The sequence below is a fragment of the Tachypleus tridentatus genome, chromosome 2, assembly GCF_004210375.1.
Source record: "Tachypleus tridentatus isolate NWPU-2018 chromosome 2, ASM421037v1, whole genome shotgun sequence".
Taxonomy (NCBI): Eukaryota; Metazoa; Arthropoda; class Merostomata; order Xiphosura; family Limulidae; genus Tachypleus; species Tachypleus tridentatus.
Genome location: NC_134826.1, coordinates 89502044 through 89526339, shown reverse-complemented (window position 1 = coordinate 89526339; position 24296 = coordinate 89502044). Strand labels below are relative to the sequence as shown.

The following is a 24296-nucleotide window of genomic DNA, read 5'->3' as shown; positions in this document are numbered from 1 at the left end:
CCAATTAACCTTCTAAAATAACTGCCCATCGCATACAGCATTGTAGACGCAAGTAACATCGTGCAGAAAACATATTTTACACCCTGTATACCTATTATCCCCTCAACATACAAAAACAGTGCAACAGGGACACATCCAACAGTGAAATATGTTTGAAACAACTTCAAGCGATTAATTAGTCGTGCCTGAATAATATATGGAAATCTGTATATTGTCACCCAATCATTAGATAAGTTCTGGGGTATGCTTGAACCTGATAGGCTACGATATTGTTGACGTACTTCAAAACCTTTAATTAACATTGGGTTCGTAGTGGAAACGGCCACAAAATCAGATAAGCTAAAATAATGTAGTAAATTATTCCACTTAACACAGGACCTCATCACAAGGCAGTGTGATAAACGATAAGGAAGACGAGAATGACACAAATTTATCATTGCCATTGGTTAAAATAAATTAATTACTTCTGTTAAGTTTATTTTACAATACTCTTTATCAATTTTAGTAGTTTGAGAATATAACTAAACCATTGCTTTTCAAAACACAAAGCATACCACCATTTCTAATCAACATACCAACTTTACATTTGTCCCTCTGGTGTCAAAAGTATAAAGGTTTCTTTAAAGAAGAAAAAAAACGCATTTTTATCACAATGAGTTTGATCTGTTATTATCCAACATTTTAATAACTTTCAACATTCATAATTGTAAAATAATAAGAAGAAGTTTGTAAATAAATTGTCTTTATTTCCATGTAAATAAAATGTCCCAGTGTTTTGTTTTTACATAGAGGCGCTTATGTTTGAATTCTGTTTGACCCTCTCCTGATCCACAGTTGGATTCGAACACACGACCCTCGGATTATGAGTCAGGGGCCTTAACCACCTGGCTATGCTGAGCCTAACTACTCACAAAAAAAAATCAAACTAAATGAACTTGAACAAGCAATCAAAAATTCAAAAACAAAGCGCTGGGAAATGATGGAATACAAACAATACTTCTCAAAAAAGGCACTCCAAATTATTGGACCACCTATTAGCCATATTTAACCTATCTCTATACTCTGCATACATTCCAGTTTCTTGGAAGCAAGCTAACATTTTAATATTCCACAAAGACGGAAAACCAGCCAATAAACCAAACAGTTATCAACCGATCAGCCTGAAACAGCTGTGAAGGCAAAATTCTTAAAAGAATAATAAGCAACAGACTCCACATTTTTGGAGATTACTTCAAAATTACCAGAAGAGCAAAACGGATTTAGAAAATATAGACAAACAATAGATCACTTAATTAGATTAACTGAAACTATAATTAACAGCTTTAATAAAAAAGAATGCACTGTCGCCTGCTTCCTTAATATCGAGAAAGCATTCGACACTGTATAGTACAATGGTCTTCGGTTCCATATGTATGAAATGGGACTACCGCGAGAAATTATTCGCTGGTTATCCAACTTTTTGGAAAATAGAAAATATAGAATAAACGTAGAGGGAACTTTCTCGGAGTTCTTCACTCCAGAAGCTGGCGTCCCTCAAGGGGGGATGGTTAGTTCTACTCTCTTCATCATGAATGTAAATAATATGCCACTCAAAGACCCAAACCATGGATACGCGTCACAATTCGCTAATGATGTAGCAATTTGGAAAAGTGCCCCTACACCAGAAATAGCAGCCACTAACTTACAACAACAACTAAATAGATTATGTGAATATTGTGAAAAATATAGAATTAAAATAAATACAGCGAAGACACAATTAGTAATATTTTCAAAATCAACGAAACATCAAAAAGTTCAACCTCAGATCTACATGAACGGAAAGCTCCTCTAAGCTGCTACATCTGCATACGATTCGAAACTTACAGCGACCCCAAATAACACAGTAGCATGTTTGCATACTTTCAACGCTGGGTTTCGGTATCTGTGATAAACAGAACACAGATTGCATAGAATTGCGAGTAGCTACAAATAAAATTAAATATTTTAAGCACCTAGCGACGCCTCTGGTTTTACACTTATATCAAGAATTACACCTACTGGCGAGGCTTGGCTATAACTTTTGAGTTTTCACTTGTTCCACACTAAAATCTCTATCATCTATAACAGATTTTTGATATATTTTCACATATTTGCACTGAACTAAAACAAGCTATCTGCTAGTATAGTCTATGTATTTACAATGCTAAAATGAGGTATTCGATTCCCCTCGGTGTGCTCAGCAGATAGTCTGATGTGGCTTTGCTATAAGAAAAATACCCACACACTAAAACAAAAAAAGTGACGCTTTACGGGGTCATCTGGAAACTCTAAAATAAATTACACGTATCTGGTATATATGTATTACGTATTCTCCAAATATAAGTGTCCCCTCCTCTGATATATTTTAATGTAATTGGATCAAAGCAACAGGATCAGAAATATCCGAGTGGTTGTCCTGACAATGGATGTATTTACTGTGAGGAATTTAATAAATAGATTTATTAAAATAGATGAGTGAAATAACATTATTGTAATTTAATTTCTACTTTTATTTGTTATTAATTATCATCGCAGGATAAGAATGACAGAGTAAATGTTTTGTTGTGTTTTTTTTTGCCACATTTCAGTATAAAGTTAGTTTTGATATATTTAAACTGATAAATTTCGTTGAGACAAAGCTAGGACAACTATATTAATTAAAACGTATCGGAGCTATTATGTTCAGTTATTTATCCCTTCCTTATTTTTCAATCAGTCTGTAGCTTTCAACTTTTTCATTTGTGGTGTACTGTTTGCTACATTCTGATGGTGTGTATTCCAAGTGCTACACAACGAAGTCATACACGCATATATATATATTTATTTTACGTCCCTTTATCTTGTAAATCCGACGGTTCTAATTGCTTTTTAAGTTCCACGTGCTATTCACTGTTACGTACTTCTTGTGGTTTTGAAAGGTGGATATCGTGTGTTTTTTTGGTTTATAGTTTTCGGTTTAGGAAATAACTGTGCCAGATAATTCATTACAACATAACAAACAAAAAGATTTCTACGTATAAAAATGAATGTTCTTTATTATTTTACCATTTATAAATTATATTTTTAAATAAATAATTATTAAGCCCAAATTGTATATAAACTTTTTGAAGTTACTGTGAAATAGGCATACTAATTAAGACTGTATACGTATAAGCTACACTTATAACACAAAATTACGATTATAGATGTGTTTTTAGTTTGTTTTTTCTTAGTTCATTGGATCAATAAAATAAGTTAGGTCAAGAATTTGGACTTGACCACGGAACCAAGTTCCAACCTTTTAGAATCAACAATACGTGAACACTGAATGATATATTTTAAACTATAGATAAAAGTTAAGAAAACTACAACGACCTTTACACTTCAGACAAATATAAAAAATATATATATATTTATTTAAGCCAGTGTTTCACCTTTGCTGCTTTTTCAGATTAAGAAAGGTAGTTTTTTATTAACTTTTATCAAAATGTGTAAATCCCTCCAGTACGCACTACAAATTTTGAAAAACAACAAAAAATAATAAAATGTTGGACTATCCTCCAGTTTTTGGAATATGAGACTCATCTTTTTTTATTTAAGGTTTTAAAAGATTCTCTCATACCTCCAAAAGACTATCCTTGTATCCTCAAAGGTTTGTTTACCACAGATTTAGAACCTCTGGTCTATAGTCTATTATCGAAGTTAAAGTTATCATCCTACAATTGTTGTGGGGCAGTATTAGGGAATAGATGTTTTTTCAAAATTTACTACTGTTTATTCACTTATTGACACTTCTAGCATAATAGCATTATTTCTAGGAAAACATCTTGTGTGTTAATCTGATGAACATATTTTAAACTGTATTTTGGAGGAAACATCCTGTGTAAAAACATTTAAAAATTAATTTTTTTAAGGTGAATGAGATAATTAGAAAGGTTTTACAACTTGAATAAGAAAGTTTTATGATCTGTTTATAAAAAGAGAGAGAGAAATAATGTATTTTCTTTCCTCACATATATAAATCTAACAAATTAACACTGAGGACTCTAATTGGTGTAGACCATTAAAACTTACACAAATGTCATTGCAACAGTAACTGCAATTGGATGAAACAGCTGGACGCAAGTTAGGTTAGAACTTGGCATAATGCTTGAAGCATAATTGCTGGACTACACTAAAAGAATTGTGAAATGCTCATTTTAATCTCAAGATATTTGCATACAGCTTTGTAACAGGTCATCAATATTAGACACAAATTCTTTGCCTTAGAACATAATGTTACTACAAGCATACCTGATTATGATATCTTACACTAGACAAACCATTGACTTAAAAATTCAGTGTATTTCACAAATTTAAAATTAAGCTTTAAGACATAAAAATTATAGTATGTTATTAGTTCTTTATATTCCTAATTAAAATATCTGATATATTTCAGTACCAGAAGTACATGAATATTAAAATGTTTTTTCAAACTAAGATAAACATCTTTTTACAACCGTGGTTCCAAACTACCAGTTAAGAGAGGAGATTTCAGATATTTTAGAATATAGTTAGTGAAGTATACTGTTTCACAATGTAATTTAAAAATACTTTAAAAATTAATATTTTGTGAAACAGTATGTGAAATTTTGGGACTGTTAAAGATAAGGAACCATGATGTTAGAAGCAAGTACTTGTTAAATTTTAAAGCCATATTTTATTCAAAGTAAAACTTCTGAGATTAGAATATTATTACTTTTTAGTTATTATGTTTATTTTGGTATTTCTTAAAATATTAATAAACTTACTATCTAGTAATTTCTTGTATTGAGATAAACTTGTAGGCTTATTTTAGGCATTGCTAAGACCAATATATTAGGTTAGTGATAATTCAAGGCTGTTATGGCCAAATCGGGTTAAGATTTGAATACAGATGGTATGATGTAAGTGGATCTAATAATGTTGATAATCAATTAGTTTTGTTATTTTTAAGATATTGTTATTTACGTTTTTTTTCTGTTACATATTTGTATCTATAACAAAAACTGTGATAATATTACTATTTAAGCAACTGTGTAGAGAGGTGATAGCCATTTTAAAGTTTTCTGAGCTTTTAATCTGTGTAGTGCTGGTATTACTATTAAGCCTAATACCATTTGTATGCACACTGATTCACACAAAAATACATGCATGGATATTGATATTATTTAAGAATTTGTTGTGATCTATTTATATTTTTGAGTCAGAAAGATCAAATGGACACAAACCTAGTGTACCATAGCTCATCTCAGCCTATCCAACAAACTAACGACAACCAGAAAGCCAGATGCTAAGTTTATCCCATTGCTTCTATATACTTATTCAAAGAAAAACAATAATAAAATGAAAATATGCTATACTCACCAAACTGGTGTATAATTACAATGTTTGAATTAAGGCTTTCAAAGCTGAAACTTGCTGCCACTAATGTTACAGTTTTGTTTGCAAGAAGCATTCAGAGATCTTAATAGAATTTTCTTTTTTCAATTGCTGCTACAGTGAGCTGTCCAGATCATTTGAGGCTTGACCAAAGTAGTAGTACACCTACTACTACTTGAATAATTGTGGAAATGCCTTTTTTCAATTGCTGCTACAGTAAGCTGTCTGGATCATTTGAGGCTTGACCACAGAAGTAGGAGTAGTAGTATGCCTACTACTAGTTCCATGTGTATATGATGTCACAATGATATTCACTGTGTGTTATTGAAAGACAGTAGAAAAGGTTCCCAGTAATGCCAGACTTTGAAAAATTATAAATTGAGGGCTTGAGTCCTTCCCTTCAACAGTTCTGAGCCATGTTACCTGAACCTTTTGTTATTGTAAAGGTACCCATGCTATGTGTATTGTTAATTGTCTTTTGTTTGGTTCAGTTTTCTGTGTATCATTACAAATGCCCATGTTTGGCTTGACCTTTATTTGTGACATTCAGGTGGTAGAATTGAAATGGCTGCTGAATTTGAACTCCTCCTGTAATTACATGATGAGGGTTCTGTCAGAGTTAATAAAAATTGGTCGTACAGCTTTTCGTAACTCTAGATAGACAGACAACCCTGCTTTTTGCACACGTAGATTCACAAACAAAAAGTTGGAAAAAAATTCACCTATACATACCTAATGTTGGCATAAGTATATACAGAAGTAGAGCGTGTGAAGTATTTGTACATTCATATTGTGTTTTGTCATCAAACATAGAGCTCTCTTGTACGTTTATGTAAAATTCACTTTGTTCTGGGATATGTGTGTGTCTTGTTTCTGAAAGCATAGATATTTGTAAGGATGCTATTCTGGTAAGATGAAAATTTTGAATCTTTCATTTGTGATTAAGTTGTATATTTTTATGTAAACAATCTTTTATACATTTTGTAATCTAGGATAGAATTAACATTTCGTGGTTGAAATGGTATCAGATTTCATGATGAGAATTAAACTCTTGTAAAACTGTGTTGTTAAAAGTCTATTGCACATTATTAAATTTATATGGATCTATATATATATATATATATTTTACAGTTAAATTAATTGAATGTTTTACTTTATTTTGAATTATTTAAATTCTTAGATATTGCTTGAGAGAAGAGATTGTATATGTATACACAAAAGTATATAGATTATAAAGGTTTGAGCCAGTTTTGTATCTGAAACTTAAGAGTAAGTACCCTTTAAAATTTGACTCCTGATATGCTATAACTGTTTTCAGTTTCACTGGTGACCGTGTGAAATATCCTCAGTAACTTGCAACACAAGGAGAAGGTTCATTTTGGCACAATTCTTTTATCAGGACAATGACAGATGAAGGGATTCCTAAAAAACCTAAACAGAAAAGTAAAAAGAAGACTGCAAAAGAAAGTAAAAATTCAGTTTTGGAAAAAGCTCATAAATATGTAGACACACCAGTTACTAATCTAGAGGGTAAAGCAGGTCAATTTGAGAGTAAAAGGAAACTAGAAACAGGCTTTGGTGAAGAGGAGGAATTGGTTTTGAAAAGAAAAGCCACAGAAGCTGACAAAGAACGGAAACGAGAGAAAAGTCATCTGAAACGTCAAAAAAAGAAAGAAGAAAAGGCTAAGAAAAAATCCAAGGAAGAAACAAATGAGAAAGCTAAAGAAAATGCTCTTCAGTACTTAAAGATGTGGTACACTGATCGACATAATTGGTCCTTTAAAAAAATTCAACAAATATGGCTTCTAAAGAACCTTTACCAAATGGAGCAGGTAGAAAACTTAAACCTATTAGTAATGTGTGCCATTATCATGTATGTGCTCATAATTAACGTACTCTGTTTAGATAAAGTGCATATTGGATAGTTTCATATGGACCACTGATGCCTTCTTTTTACATTGAGTTCTTTACCAGAAATCCCAAACATCATTTTCAAAATCAGGCAGAAGGCAGCAGCAGTCCATAGGAAGCTAATCAATAATAACTGAAGTGTTTTTAACATTTCATTCAGAGATGTAGTTGAGACCAGGTGGGCAAGGGTGAGGTCTGAGTATTTTTTATGCAACAAACATTATCATCTAAGTAACATTTTAATATAAAAGCAAGAGCTACAATGGTAATAAAAACTTGATATTTTTAACTTTCAGTCTTGTAGAAAAAATACAGATAGTGGCCTTAGTCTTGGCCTCGACAGGTTCCATCTTGCGTACCCAGTTTAAACACAATCTCTGGCTACTCAGTTGATGATACCTCATAAAAGCTGTCTAGGTTTGCTTTTGTGATAAAATCTTTGTAATTTGTGTGAAATAGGTATAGCACTGTCAAGCTGAAGAGAAGCAGTGACAGTCTGAAGGGATTGTGTGTACTGTATTAAGTTTGGTCTGTTACCCACTTTTTTATCATTATTATTATTATGGTAAGAGGAAGGTTTATATTAACAGTGTTCAGATAAGACAGAAGCATTTTATTGGTTTGAATCTACTATAATTTCCCCTTGGTGTGGATTCCCATACATGGTGAGGGGACCTCCCAGGGAAAGTTCTGTTCTTTCAGGTTACCTTCTCTGGGGTCCAAACCTCCACCCAGGTGTTTGCCATGTGTGGTGACCCATGAAAGGAAGGAGAGGATCCTGGTGGTTGAGGGGTCCAACCCTAACACTCCACTTTGGCTTTGAATTCCTGTAGACAGGCGGCCTTTGGGTGGCCCCCTTGGGTCAATTGGCTGGTCCACTTGGGCTAGAGTGAACCAAGTACCAGTGTTGGAAGTTCTCAATGGGTGTTGTGGACATTGTGTCTGATGCTGGTGTTTGGGTATAGTGCTCAGGAAACCCTGGCGTTGCTGCAGTATCCTTGCTTGACTTTGTAGTGCATCCCCTCGTAGGGCTCCATGGTGGGTTGGGTCAGTGGGCACCAAAATTTTCTTTTTTTCTATGGGTCCTCCTAATAAAAATTTAAATAAAATAGTGAAAAAACAGTCAATAGGTAAACGACCACATCTTGAAGACTCTGATCAGCAATCTTCAATGTCTGTATTACCAGTTGTACCTCATTTTCTCACCCTACATTCTTTTTCAGAAAACCTTTAGGGCAAATGCCCCCCTTTTTTATTCAGAAGGGACTGAAGGGACTTGCTGGCTCTCCAAAGTCAGTAAAGAAGCTTCGATCTGGAGACATATTAGTTGAAACAGCCACATCCCAACACAGTGAACTCCTCTTGAATTCAAAGGCAATTGGGGATGCACCTATTGAGGTTACTCCTCATGCTACCTTGAATTCATCATGAGGAGTTATTGTTGAGAGGGATTTGAAGAATGTCCTCGAGTCAGAGACTCTCGCTGGTTTCTTCACTCAAGGAGTTTCTGCAGTGAGGTGCATCTCCACTTGCAAAGATGGAGTAACACTGCCAACAAATATCCTCGTTTTGACATTTACATCACCACGTGCACCTGCCATCATCAAGGCAGGTTATCTAAATTGCAGGGTACAGCCGTACATTCCAAACCCTCTCCGATATTTCCAATGTCAGAGGTTCAATCACTCAAAGACGTCTTGTCGTGGTTCCTTGATATATGCTCATTGTGGTGGCAAGGACTATGATGCCTGTGAGTGTGAAACTGACCCACATTGTGTCAACTGCAATGGTTCTCACCCTTCCTATTTTTGTTCTTGCCCTAAATTGTTGGAGGAAAATGAGGTGCAGCATTTGAAAATGACTCATGACATTACTTATCTTGAGGCTTGGAAATTGCTGTTCACCACTTCATCTCGGACATATGCTGCTGCACTTTGTTCCACAACTACAGTGGGAGTGCAGACAGATCTCTCTGTGCCTCCAAGAGAATTGTTCTCAAAACAAATGAAAAGCCTTTTGACCTCCATGGTTAAAAAAGTTAATGAATCAACTTCTACACCCATCTCTGTTCCTCCCATACATTCCAACAAACCCAAAGATCTACATCCTTTGGTTCCAGGTACAAGCATTTCTTCAGATACATCTTTTTCTCCCACTCCAAGATGCAAAACAATTATTTGTTTGCATCCTCAGTCACTGGAATCCCCTTCCAACAACAAAGACCTGCCCAATTGACCCATGGCAGGATCCATGGAGGTCGATAGACCTCTCCCGAATAAGGGCAGTAAAGAAAAAAGACGTGGTCGTAAACAGAAGGGTTCTCTAGCCATTACGCCTGCGCATCATTGAAAATGGCCACTTTGATACAATAGAACTGTCGAGGATGACATTAAAGCACTGATTGCTTCCTACCACACTGAATGTCTTTCCTTACAGGAAACATTTATGCTGATACTGTCACCTTTCGGCAATTTTCTCTAAACAGAAATGACAGGCTGTGTGATGGATGAGTACATGGAGAGGTGTCACTGTTGGTTGATCAGCATGTGCCCACTCTGTCTTTGTCACTCAACACACCCTTGGAGGTCGTAGCCATCTGTGTTGCTTGGGTCATACCATCACTGTTTGTTCTCTCTACCTGTTACCTGGAGAGACATGTGATCAATCATACCTTTATGCTCTCGTTGAACAGTTGCCTTCTCCCTTTCTAATCCAGGGAACTTTAATGGGCATCATCCCTTCTGGAAAAGTGCTGTTATTGATAGGAGGGGTCGCTCTGTAGAGAGTATGCCCTCTGATCACAATCTTTCTCTTTTCAATACTGGTTCTTCCACTTATTTTCACACACCTAGTCAGTCCTTTACTGCTGTTGATCTCTCAGTTTGCTCCCCTTCATTATTCTCCCATTTTTCATGGAGGATTGACAATAATCCACTAGGCAGTGATCATTTTCCTATAATTTTGGGAGAGACTGGCCATGGTGGAAGCTGGATCAGGCAGACTGGTCCACTTTCACTGCTCTTCCAGAACTTGATCCTGCCATCGTCTGTCAGCCATCAATAGACGACTGTGTGGCAGCATTAACTGACTGTATTGTACAAGCAGCTGCTCAATGTATTCCTAAAACCTTGACACGTTTTCCACTATATCCTTGTCTGTGGTGGAATATTGCCTGCCACATGGTACGGAAAGCTCAAAAATGGGCCTGGGATACTTTCCGTAGATATCCCACACTTTCAAACCACATCGCTTTCCAGCGGGCCTGTGCACATGCTAGGTGGGTAAGACGTCGAAGCCAGAAGGAATCTTGGATTAAGTTCACAACTAGCATACCTTCTACCACCAGTTCCAAGGTGTTATGGGACAGAGGTCGAAAGGTTAGTTGGCACTACAATTCTGTCCCCCTCTCGATCTCACTCTCTGATGGCCTAGAGATATCTGATGCCCGGAGCATCACCAATACTCTAACTGAAAGCTTTTGCCGAGTATCTAGCACTTCTGCTTGTTCCTCCACCTTCTTGGCCATCAAGACTGGGGTGGAGCATTCACCTCTTTCCTTTAGAACTGATTGTCTCTTTGACTATAATCGTCCCTTTACACTGGTGGAACTGAAAATGACCGTCCATCTATGTGGTATTACATCTATTGGATCAGATGATGTAAACTATGACATGCTGCACCATCTATCTCCTGCTTCTCTTGATATTCTTCTAATTGTTTTTAACCAGATCTGGCAGGAGAATGTTTTTCCTAATGCCTGGCACCAGGCTATCATCTTACCTTTTTCTAAGCTTGGGAAGGATCGCAAGATTCCTTCAAACTATTGTCCAATTGCTTTGACGAGCTGTCTCTGTAGGACCTCAGAGAGGATGGTTAATGCTTGTCTTGTTTGGTTCCTCGAATCAAACAACCTCCTCTCGCCCACTCAGTGTGGGTTCCGACAACAGCACTCCACCATGGACCACCTAATTCAACTTGAAATGTCAATCAGAGAAGCTTTTCTAAAACGGCAACATCTTGTATCAATATTCTTTGACATTGAGAAGGCTCATGACACAACATGGAGGTATGGCATTTTGCGAGACCTCCATATATATGGGTTATGTGGCCATTTACCCATGTTTATTAAAAAAATTTTAATGGACAGGAGATTCCAAGTTCGTATGGGTTCAACACTTTCCTGTTTTTTTATACAGGAACTTGGGGTCCCTCAGGGCTGTATTTTGAGTGTCACACATTTCAGTATAAAGATTAATGCCATCACTGAATAACTCCTTCTCACTGTTGCAAACGGGCTCTATGTCAACGACTTTCACATCTCGTGTCAGTTGTCGAACATGAGATATATTGAGCGGCAACTACAAACTGCCCCACAATCATATACTGAAGTGGACCACTGAGAATGGCGCTTTAATTTCTCTGTGTCTAAAACCATTTGCATGCACCTTTGCTGCCAACAGGGAATTCACCCTGATCCTGAACTGCGTATCGATGAAGTTTTGGTGCCTGTGGTCTCTGAGACAAAGTTTTTTTGGCTTATCTTTGACTGTACGCTGACCTTTATACCACACTTAAAGCAGCTAGGGTCAAATGCACTGAACATCCTCCGTGTCCTTTCTACCACCAGTTGGGGAGCGGATCAATGTTCTATGTTAAAGATATATCATGCTCTTATTCGATCGAAACTCAATTATGGATCAATGGTCTATGGCTCTGCCAGACCCTTGGCCTTAAAGATGCTGGACCCATTCATCATCAAGGACTTCGACTCTGCACTGGGGCTTTTTGCACCTTCCCAGTTTAGAACTTATACGTAGAATCTCACGAACCTTCTTTGCACCTTCGTTGTTTGTAACTGTCTTCACTATATTCTTTGAAACTTCTCTCCTTGCCACAGCATCCCACCAGGAGTTGTGTTTTCCTTCCTTGGTGGGCCGTACTTGTTCAGAGCAGACAATCTGCCATTGCTCCTTTTGGCCTCTGCGTCCAGGTGCAATTGGATGAATTCAGTCTGTCTTGGATAACATTGCAAAATCCACTGGTCAGCCCATCCCACCATGGCTTATTACAGTCCCCAAATGTGACCTTTCTTTAAGTCATCTGAGAAAAGCAGATACTCCTGATTGGAAGTACCTTCTTTTATTTACTGAACATCTTTCGAACAATCTTTCCATTCCTATTTCTACAGATGGTTCAAAATCAGGTGACTCTGTGGGCTCTGCCATGGCTTGTTGTGGTTCGGTGGTTGCACAGAATCCCCTCTACAGCTTCTGTGTTCACTGCTGAACTGTATGCCATTTCTCTTGTCCTGGATCATATTGAAGCTAAGCAGTACTCCAACTGTACTATTTATACTGACTTGTTTAGTTCTGTACTGAACCTGGAATCGCTTCACGTTGGTTCACACCCTGTTCTCGCTGACATTCAAAACCGACTGGCCCATTTCTCATTAACATCTACTTCTATCCAGTTTTTCTGGATACCAGGCCACGTTGGTATTCGCAAGAATGAGCTTACCGACACAGCAGCTAAATGTGTCTGCTCTGGCACTATCACCACTGTGCCTATTCCATACATGGACAATGGTCCTGTATTCAAGGCTTGACTTCGTGCCAGGTGACAGTTGACTTGGAGTGAGCAACGCGAAAACAAGCTTTTCCAAATAAAACCCAATATTGGACTTTTGCCGTCTTGTTTCCATAAGGATCGGAAGGAGAAACTTGTTCTGACTAGACTACACATTGGTCAGTTTTTTTAACTCATCGGTTTCTTTTATCTGAAACTGATCCACCAATGTGTAGTTTGTGTAACACTCAGATCCCTTATAAGCCACATTTTACTTTCTTGCCATCATTACGACTCTCAACAACGGTACTATTTTAACCATATTTTGTCCTAAGGTTTGTCCGTAACATTAGACAGTGTTATTGGTGATGGTGACACTGTCCACCTTAATAAAGTTTTTAGTTTTTTAACAGCCATTAATGTTTTTAATGTCATTTAAGTGTTTTATATTTCTTCATTAAACCTTTTTCTTTGTGGTTCCCTTTTATAAGTCACAGTCTTTCTAATATTTAACTAATATTAGCCCCTTCCAGTAGACATTGTTTGGATGTTAAGTCTTTACCCTGAAGATTTTGTTAGATTCTGCAGCTCTGATGGAGAAATCACATTAGCTTTCTCTCCAGAAGAGCCAGGAAGGAGTCTTGGCCAGTATCACAACAAACATAACAATTTTTAAGATTTCTCTGAAGACGGCAACAGATTAGAACCTGAAACTTGGGGTGAATTAATACTTTGTAATAATAGTAGTGAGTGATCAATAATTACACTGATGTAATCATGTAGGTTACTAACCATGGCTTTGGCATAATACCAGCTTTAGTCAATGGTATCAGTGAACACACTGTATAACAGTAGTTTGAGTCTTAAGAACTGTGAATGAAGAACATGTTTATATGAAAAGTGCAAACCTTTCACTGCTATTTAAAGAATATTCTTTAAGTGAATAGTGTTCAATTAACTCACTAATAACTTTTCCAAGTGATTTAAAAAAGTTGTGTATTATTATGTATTTCTACCATGACAAATATCTGGACATCCAGTTTAAAAAAGTTTTTTTTATAGATATCTGATGATGATTTTGACATTCTGCTAGAATACTTAGTAGGGTTAAAAGGGGCTGCTAGAGATCGACTGGTGAGGGAAGCTGAGAAGTTTATACAGACATGGGATTGTCAACTTCAATCTGAAAATTCTAGTTCTGATGGTACATGGATTGGACTTAATGACAAAACAAGAAGTAAGCTGATAGTTTTAATAAAGTTAAAGGAAAATAAACTAGCATATGAATGATATTTGTAAGTAGCTAGAACTGACTTGCTGTTTAGTTTATTGTCCATTTATAGATATTATCAAATAGCTAGGCTGATCATTCCCCTTCGAAACATTTCCTTTGCTATAACAAGATTGAAAATTTATGTTTTTAGCTAGATGACCTTGACCTTTTAACTTCAAAATCTGTGAGGTTCTTTTCTAGCCCAAAGGAATAGTACAATAATGTACTTTAATAAGAATTGGATGAAAAATGAATTGCGTTGCGAACTAGACAGGTACTTCATACATGATGAAGCTAGGCCTAAATATCTCTCCCCAGTTAACTTATATTTTGAATATAAAAATAGATAAAAAAAAAATAATAATAAAAATACACACACACACACACACACACATATATATATATATGTATTAAACAATAATAAAATTGCCACCAACAAACTTGACATTCTGCTGATGGAATAAAATAATCACTATATATGAGCCACAATACATGAACATTGCCTTGAGAAGGATCAAAATAATATTCAGTTCTACAATTACAAATATCCATCCGGCAAGGACATAAGTACGAGAAGGAGGAAGAGGTTATAGAGAACCTGACCCTCCAGGCTATGAACTTTTCTTACCCAAACACTCACAGAGACAGAGCCCAAAGGGATATAAGAAGATTTACCAGTGTTTTTATATCTTCTAGTTAGCATGTGGAAAGTACTTGATCATGGGTTGTCATCACTTTCACTATACTCTATCAAATGTTTACTGTCAGATGGGGTGAAAAAAACATTAGACATAGCTTTCTTCAGTCTTAGAATTAGCACAGCTAAAATATGTATGTGGAAACAAATTATAGCTTTGTTTACAAGTGAATAGTGGATTTATCAAAAAGTGTCTTGCAGTTGAGAAATCATACTTGTAATGGTTACAACCACTATGGCATCAAATGCAGAATATTGTTTCTCCATCATGCTCATAATAGTAACAAATCTTAATAATTTAATTAGATCCCAAAAGCTCTTAGAAACGAAATATTTTGTGAGCACGTGATGAACTTGAGTTAGTGTGTTTTGATCATCAGAAAGTGGTTCTCATGGTTGGTTATGATACTGAAGTGTTTATTTTTACCAATTTATTTTTGTTAAAAGGAATAGATGGTGTTAACACTAGTGCTAATATTTATGTAGTCTAACACGTGTTTTCTCTGATATGTAATACCATATATAAAATTACAGAATTTTTTACTTTTGCCACTAATATTATCACTTCAGTAGTTTATGCCTAGAATTTTATATAAAAGAAACAAAATTGTGAATCATTTGTAACTTTAGTCTGGCATAGAACTGTAGATAAAGACCCTTCTTTTACCTTCTCCAGTGAAACATTTTCCAATTTATACAGATCTTTTTATTGGAGAGGAAGTTAGGGAATGTGCCTACAATCGAGCAAGGATGATTCTCCAGACACTGGAATGAAAACTAAATGATGAATTAGAAGGTATTGTTAGTTGACCTTTGTTAAGAACATTTAAGAGATGCATTACATCTTTATTCTATATTGATGCTAGATAAATGCATAAAGAAACGGAACTATTTTTCCAAAAGGAGGAATTGTTGACTGTAAAGAGCTATCAAAGTTACAGTTCAGCAAATAAATGTATTTTAACAACCATCACTTGTATCATTTGCTTTAAAAACATGTTCAACATTGTGGTTTAGCCAAGCAATATTTTAATATCTCTTCATAGTGTCATTCCCTTTTCATACCTGTCTCTAACAAAATATCAATTTAAACAATCCAATTTGTGTAATTTATTTAAAAACATATCTTTAATCTGGTTTAACAAAATGACATTTGAGTGATCTCAGTTGTATAATTCCTTTTAAAAACATATCTTTAACATTGTGGTTTTAAAAAGTTGCATTTCCACATACCCTGATTGCATCATTCATTTTAAAATCATGTCTTTGACACATGAGAATCCATAACACTGTTGAAAATTTTATTCTTCTCTGCATGTAAATGTAGGTTACTAGTATGATAGTTATAAATTTAAACCTCTCATCAGTATTAACAAAGTAACAAGAAAGTCTCCAAACATTATATTACCAGAATACATTAGGAGAGAAGGGGTTGAAAGTATCCCAAATGGTGTGTAAATAATATTTATTCCCATTTCAGATCCTCAGCTCAAGTAACAAAATCTCAAAAGATGCAACCTCTGGCATTTGTAAACAACTTTGTTACAGTGGGTTCATTGAAATATACATATTTCCTAATTCTTATTGAATGCATCTTGTTTTAAAACACCTAAGGTTTTAGGTGTACTACCAGTTAATAAATTAAATATCCTCTTTATCCAATATATATTTGATAACAATGTTGGGTCTCTGTGTCTGTTAGGGAATTTAAGATCATCAGAACAGTCTTAAATTATTACAGCTCATACTATATATATATTACTTTACGCTAATGTTTACCTTTCAGGTCTTATGAATTGATATTATTAACACCTTACTATTCTCAGAATGTTGTAAGTTTTAGAGCTCTTCAACATCAGGGTGCTGTTGAAACACTAAGGTGATGATTAAAACTAGTATAATGATTTATGAGCTGTTTCCTCTATTGTTAGGTTAAAGCAGGTCAGTCAGTGAATGGGGTTGGTTATGTGGTTTGTGTCAGGTGTTAAAAGCCGGCCAGTTGGTGAATGGGGTTGGTTATGTAATTTATGTCAGGTGTTAAAGCCGGCCAGTCTGTCACTAGCTTTAAGTGTGTGTGTGTTTTTCTTTTAGCAAAGCCACAAAGGCTATCTGCTCAGCCCACCGAGGGGAATCGAACCCCTGATTTTAGCGTTGTAAATCTGGAGACATACTGCTGTACTAGCAGGGAGCTGCTTTAAGAAAATACATGCTTAATATATTCTTGGAAGTAGTAACTTAGGTTCGTTAGAAAATGTATCTATCACGCTGATTCAAATTTTATGGAAATTTATTGTATAAAATGCGAGGACAAAATGTGAGCTGGATTTCATCTATCTAGACCATCACTTCCACTATACTGAACTGTAATGTAAAACATTGAAAGCCAGCCTCTATTGTATATTGCATTTACCACTTCTGATGGTAATCCATTTGAAAAGCACACTACTGTGTTAGAAAAGTAAAACTGCCTTAGTTGAATGCAATTCCTACACTGCAATAATTTATATTTGTATCTCCTAGTTCTAACATTCTCAATGAGAAAAATACAACATGTCAATGTGTTCAGTACTGAAAACAATCTTAAACCTCTCCATTAAATCTTTTCTATCTCTTCTTTTGGGCAAGAGAAAACAATTTCATATATCTTCTACTTTCATTGTGTGATAACCTTTCCATCCAGGTGTCATTCTACTAGCTTTTCTCTGAACCATTTCCAACAGTTCAATGTCCTTCTTACGGTAAGTAACCCCAAGAATGAACATACTACTTTGAATGAAGCCTAACCAGTGATCTATATTATGAAATTATAGCCTCTAGACCTGTGTTCTGTAGATACACTGTACAGGCGATTTGTCTTGTCAATAGTAACAACACACTGCTTTAGTTACCTTATGATTAACCAGAACACAAAGTTCCTTTTCTGTGATAGTGTCAATATGTTTTATTTCAGATATTTGTACACCATTAGCCACACATTGTAAAACTAAATTAGATTGCATTCATTTCATTATGTTGTTTTACTAGCTCCCTCTAGAGGTTTATTATGTTTCTGAGCTTGCCAGTAATAGGAAGACATGCTGACTAAACAGATCGACTAATCATGTATGATGGAGACAAGGCCCATGGCAGTAAAAACTGCTTTCTTAGTATATTTTGGTAAAATTATAGAAAAAATTTAAATAAAATCAATGGCTTGGATTAAATTTATGGGTATTAAAACAATATAAATTTCAATGGAATCATTTTTATATCTGAAACTTTTTAAGATTCCCTCTGGAAGGGAACAGATGTAAGAATAAAAAAAATATTTCAAAGCTCTGAATTCTTTAGTAACAGTCAAGAACAACATAAGAATCTACTTTTGGTTAAAGTTGGTGCCAGGTTTTAGGAGTGGATGTATAGTGTTCAAAATAATTCCAAAATGTATTGATGCAATTCAAAGTAAGGGTGGTTATGAAACAATAAAAATTAAACATAAGATATGCTGACAGTGTTCTTATCAACTCGAGATGGTCCCTTGACAACAACATTGTCAAATAATGAAAGCTGGCAACAGTTTGATAATAAACTTTATTAGTGGCCTTGCTGTTGGTAGAACAGATTATTATAATATTCACAAAAAACAGTAGATTAGACAAAGTATTAATTATTTTACTGATGATTTGTTACTTCAATAGACATACAACAGTGAGATATCAACAGATCTGTTACTTCAATAGAACGTACAGCAGTGGGATATCAACAGATCTGTTACTAGAATAGAACATACAACAGTGGGGTATCAACAGATCTGTTACTTCAGTAGAACATACAGTAATTGGGTTTGAAAGTAATACAGTAAATGTTCTTTAACAAAGTGAATATTCTATACTGGTGTAATACTAGCAGTCCACAAAACACCATAATATTATATACTTCAAAGTAACCACAGTATCAGTTTTGTACTGAAATATTTCTTTACATCACACAGTAAGAGCTTCTTTTGATATGAATACAGAATAACCTTCAATATGGACATTAAAAGAATAAATATCTACACCATTAAACAAAGGAAAAAGGACTGGTTTCTCCAGTCAAATTGGATTTATTTTCTCCAACATTATGCCATTATAGCTTCTTCAGAGCTCACACTGAATGTATTGGTTGGATACATTAGTTCCAACTGGTTTGGAGAAGATGGTTGTTTTTCTTATTACTGTTTTGTAAATGATAAAAGTTCACCAGTTGACACTATAAACCCAGAAAACATTTTTACTTTTCTTGCCTCACTTATATTTAAGAACATTGCTATACAATGATGTTATCTATACTTGAAACACTAACAATGCAATACTTCAAATTTTTCTAAGGTAATTAAAACTATAATGAAAATGTTTATTTTTCGTATCTTAAGAGTAAAAAAATCTAATGTTTTCTGGTACAAAGATATTAAAATCTTTATTGTTGGTTAAAGCTGATTAGTTTTCATACCAATTATTGTCACTAGTCCCGATTACTGAAACGAGTTGGCTGTAACTGACAATAAACATTTTACTTTCCATTGTGCCAAAAAATATCGTGCTTTTTTACTCTTAATATAATAGTATGATATACCCGAATAAAGATTGTAAAAACTTTCATATTTCAAGATGCCATAAACTGAAGTTTTTCTTTTCAATTAGAATACACTTGTTTAGAAACATGAGATACCTTTCTTCAAAATATAAATCATTATCCTTTTTACTTATTTGAAAGCTGGTAACTGGTATTGAATAATTAAGATATGAATGAGCTGTTTGTTGCTTCTAGCACAAGCTAGTATCACTTTTTAATGTTTTTTTTATATATTGGATCCCAGAGTTGCAGTGAATCAACATTTATTCACAAGTTAATTGATAAGTGTTTGAATGAATTCTTACTTTCTGAAATTTTAATGTTTTTCATAAAGGTTCCCAAAATGTGACTTAATGTCTAATAAAGACAACCCAAGAAATTAATTTGTTCTTGTCGTAACAATAACAGATTTTACAAGTTGTTTAGCACATATAATAAGGGAAAACCGAAAACAAAACCATTTTCTAATAACACAGATTTAAACATTAAACATATCTACTGTGACCATTACCAGTTACACACACACAAAACCAATAGAAACACTTGGTATAAATATTCACCATTAAGTTAATGTACAAAAACACACCAAGTTATCAGTTGAACCACCACAATTATCACATGATAAATTACTCAGTAATAAATGGAACTACCAACATAATTTTACAGCAATTGTTTTGAAACTTGCCAGGTAGGAAATATGATATTCTTAACACCATTAAATCACAGCAACTCCAAAGTGAAAGTTAAATATGACTGCTAGTACACTGCACTGAGAAGTACAAGTCTCTTTATCTATGTTCATAAATAAAATTAGTCCTTACTTAAACTGGACATAAGTCAAACCAGTCACACCATTACTTAAAGGTATTTTGTTTTTACTCAAGAATATATTTAAAAAAGAAAAAAACAAGATGAACCCAGATAGGGGGAGGGCTCTCTGACAACAAACAATATTTTCACTCATAGTTAGTTTAATTTATCATGACACTGATGAAAGAGCATTGAAAAATACTGGAAATTAACCCTTTAAATCTGTAATTCAATGAATGGCCCATCAAAGAGAACTGTTCTATCTTAACCCTTGTTCAAAATGGCCTAATTAAACCAGATCTCACCATCACTTTACTTCTGAAATAAAGTGCAGGTTCTTTTATGATTACAAAATGTTCTTAACTAGGAAATATGTAAAGATTACTTTTCTGTAACTCTTACATTTGCAGTTAATGAATTACCAACATGCAAATTTTCTACCAGTAAGTGAACCCATACTATTATGTCAATCTTGATACTCTCTGTTTAGTTGGGCATATTAATGACACTCCCTGATGGCTATGTAAAACGAACCTTCTATTTTGGAATGTTTTGGCTCAGTATAGTTTCTTCATGTAAACCTTACATACAAGTGCACTCCTAAGTTTGGTACTTCAAATCTATAGATATTTTTTCCACTGCAAACTTGAGCATGAAATCTTACATTTTTACTAACATCATCCATGTTAATGTTTAGTACTAAGTATCAAGCTCTACTGGAACAAGCATCCAGTAATTCACACTCTAGAAGTTAATTACTTCAAAGGATAACCACTCCTGAAGATGCTTTGTCACCAGGTGTCTCACGGTTTATGCTCCCATGTTAAACGTATATCGTGTTCCTGCCGAGTAAGTAAATGTCACTTCAAAAACCAAACACACCTACTGAGATAAAGAACCATTGAATATTTCCCACCAGATGTCTCATTTTAAATCATTATTGTGTTCCTACCAAGTGAGTAGATATGATTTCAAAGACTGAATGAGTTACATGCATCAATTTAAAGTAAGTAAATACAGTAAAAGTTATCTTTAAAAAATTATAAGAATTGAAAATATTGTTTTTCAAAAATTCCTAAGGCAGCAAATAATAGTGTGTTATAAGAACACAATTTTAAAATGTGTATATATATTAGCCATGTTTGTTTTTAAATACGTCCATTGCATCTATGAACAGTATTTTTATATCATGGCAGGGGTGTGAAATTCATATCACCTGACACCCATAACAAGTTTTACCGTTACATTTTGCTCATTCAACAATTAGTTTTATTTTGATTTACTTGTATTGTCCATTCTATTTAAAAAAAAAAATACTTTGGGTAAGTTTATGTTTCAAGAGGGCAACACTAGCTTCTGGAAATTATGAGCTGTGGAAGTCTAGCACACACACAGAGACGTTAAGAAATATGTCCCCCTAAACATTGAACAAAAACTACATACAAAATGTACCCAAGCCTAACTCATGCATACTGTAATAAACATTCTTAATTAATTCAATAATATTATTAAATTGCTTGAGTGATTTCCAATTCTAGGAAAGATATACAAAACAATTAACACAGGATTTAAATTGTTTTATATGTTAAATGTTAAAAACGATAAAATATGTGAACATATATATACGAATAGCTTAGATGTAAAACATGGTACATTCCACTTCAAAAATGAGCTGCTACTGGAACTTCATTCATGGATATGCAACATTTTGACAAATAGAACCTATCCATACAAAATCCTGTTAAATAAAAGCAAGCTCTTAAAAAAATGTTATATTCTATATTTATAGTTCATTTTATAGGGTAAAGAAAGTAGATTCTTCATGAATTGATTATTATTATTTTTAAATATAAATTTTGTACCTTCTGTTACTCTCAGTTTTGCTGCTTCTAGTTGTTTAACATGAGAAAACAAGCCATCTGCCACTACAGGAATAGTTTGTTTCTATTACTGAAGATAAAATGACTGTTGTGTCAGGTGGTAGAATTCATTTTTGAGTTTATTTGTTTTCACCACTTCATGGTACATTTGTAGTAAACATTGTAGCAAGGACTGTGGCTGAGGAATATTTTTTTTTAATACTTTAATAGATAAATACATGATGATGTTGGCTTCATTTTATACATGGTTTAGAACTGCATCTCAGAACAGCTGGTATGGGTATTAACACTTTTATTCATAAGCAGAGAACAACGTTTCAACTTTCCTTGGTCATCTTGAAACTCTCTGCAAACTCTTTCTTTGTTAACCTGAAGATGACCTAAGAAGGTTGAAACATTGTTTTCTCCTTATCAATAAAAGTGTTTATACCCACACCAGACGTTCTGAGATACGTTTTTATTTCAAGTGGGTTTCTCATCATCAATGATGGTTTAGAGCTGTTTTCAAGTTTTTAAATCGTACTCCATTACCTGAATAATTCTTGTACCCATATAACACACAGTTCATGTTTTAAAATACTCTTAAATTAGGTAATAGTGTTTTCCTTAACAGTGATACAGAAGGTAATAAAAAATACTACATTACCATTACTTCTTCTGTCCAAAAGCTTCTGTGTTAAAAGATATACATAGTTTTGGGTGTTTAAACTAATTGTAAAAGAAGTAAATTGATTAACAGTAGCTTATCTCATGAGCTACAACTCAACTTAAATATTTATTTTACACCATTAACAACAAAAACTGTGACTTTATGTAACATGTTTTTAAAGTGAAATTTGTTGTGGCCAATGTGAAATTTCTACAAGTTCATCATACCTCATGATACATATTTATAGGTCATTCATGTTAACTGACCTTACCTTACAGTTTGAGAAGCCCCCAGATCTTTCTTCTGAAGACTAGAAAATATGAAATTTAACAGAAAAATACTAACATTTTGAGAAGTGATTTCTTTCTTATATCTAACTATGGTGTATTTCTCTGTACAGCTTCACAAGGCAAAAAACGAGTTTTCCTCCTCTTCTCTCCCCATGGTTCTTCTTCCAGCTGAGTTGGTGGTGGATGTTGTTCGGATCTCATCACCCACCATCACTGGTGGTAGCTGTTCAGCTTTAGCTGCTCTCTCTGCCAAGAAATGGTCAAATTCTGTCAAGAAATAATATCCAATAATTAGAAGAATAGCATTCTAAAAGGACTAAGAGTTTAAAAAAAAATTATTTTTTTTTGCATTTATTAAAGTGTGATATCAATAAATGATAGCAAAGGAAACCAAATTATGGCAACCCTGTGATGAAATATTGAAACAAATTATCATTTTATGTAAACTAACATACACATGTTCTTTATGGCAGCCCTGTGATGAAATATTGAAACAAATTATCGTTTTATGTAAACTAACATACACATGCTATTTTGTAACATCAAAATAACCTCAACTGATGACAGAATACTGTTTTATCCGAGTTATAGATAGGTGGTTGGTACCTAGTAATTGATAATAGAATACACCAATCTTAAATAAAAAAAATGGCTTATCTAGGTTTTCACTTAAACTTTTATTTAGTATCTGAGAATAAAATACACTATTCTGTAACATACTGTACTGTTACTTGTGTAACAAGTAATGCTCAGTTAATATTATGTAACAAACATCACTAAACCACACATTTTTAAAACTTAATTTGAATTAATTCAATTTTTCACAAGTGAAGAAACCATAAAATATAAATAATAAACACGACATAAATCATTACGAATGACACCAGCTAAAGGACTATTGACAGTAAGTTTTTAGTTACCATTTTCAGTAAAGCTCAAGGGTCTGGTAAATGACTAATTGTGGTAGCTAAAACACTGAGCTGTCAGTATTATTGTAGTTTGGGTGATGTTACATTTAATATCAATTTTATTGTCTCAGAGATGTAGATATTTGTTACTATTTCACCAAATATATAGCTCATAACTGGAAAATAAAATGATGGAGAAATTAGAGCACACTGACAAAAGAAAATTTTGTTTTGTTTTGTTTTTTGAATTTTGTGCAAAGCTAAATTAGGGCTATCTGCACTAGCCATCCATAATTTAGCAGTGGAAAACTAGAGGGAAGGCA

General features: G+C 34.2%; 2 protein-coding genes across 13 annotated transcripts in view; one reads left to right on the top strand and one right to left on the bottom strand.

The window, feature by feature from the left end:
* Positions 1–2300: 2300 nt before the first annotated feature.
* On the top strand, positions 2301–24197 carry LOC143244478 (uncharacterized). Of its 7 annotated transcripts, none has more exons than XM_076489221.1 (5): positions 2794–2936; positions 6716–7229; positions 13936–14110; positions 15544–15639; positions 23176–24197. In XM_076489221.1, exons 2-4 carry the CDS (start codon positions 6801–6803, stop codon positions 15615–15617), a joined length of 678 nt encoding a protein of 225 aa, XP_076345336.1. In that variant the 5' UTR covers positions 2794–2936; positions 6716–6800; the 3' UTR covers positions 15618–15639; positions 23176–24197. The 7 variants fall into 7 exon arrangements, with proteins under 7 accessions (XP_076345331.1, XP_076345333.1, XP_076345336.1 ...); XM_076489217.1 differs by having other exon boundaries at positions 15520–15639; XM_076489216.1 differs by lacking the exons at positions 2794–2936; positions 23176–24197 and adding an exon at positions 2301–2455 and having other exon boundaries at positions 15520–15813.
* Positions 18400–24296, bottom strand: part of LOC143244476 (TOM1-like protein 2) — a 39263-nt gene continuing 33366 nt past the window's right edge. For 3 of the 6 annotated variants that reach the window (XM_076489211.1, XM_076489209.1, XM_076489213.1), the window contains one exon: positions 18400–23332. In XM_076489211.1, coding sequence (XP_076345326.1) covers positions 23178–23332 — 155 coding nt within the window. In that variant the 3' untranslated portion in view covers positions 18400–23177. The remainder of the gene's footprint in view (positions 23333–24296) is intronic. The other 3 variants (XM_076489212.1, XM_076489210.1, XR_013025104.1) reach the window with 2 other exon arrangements.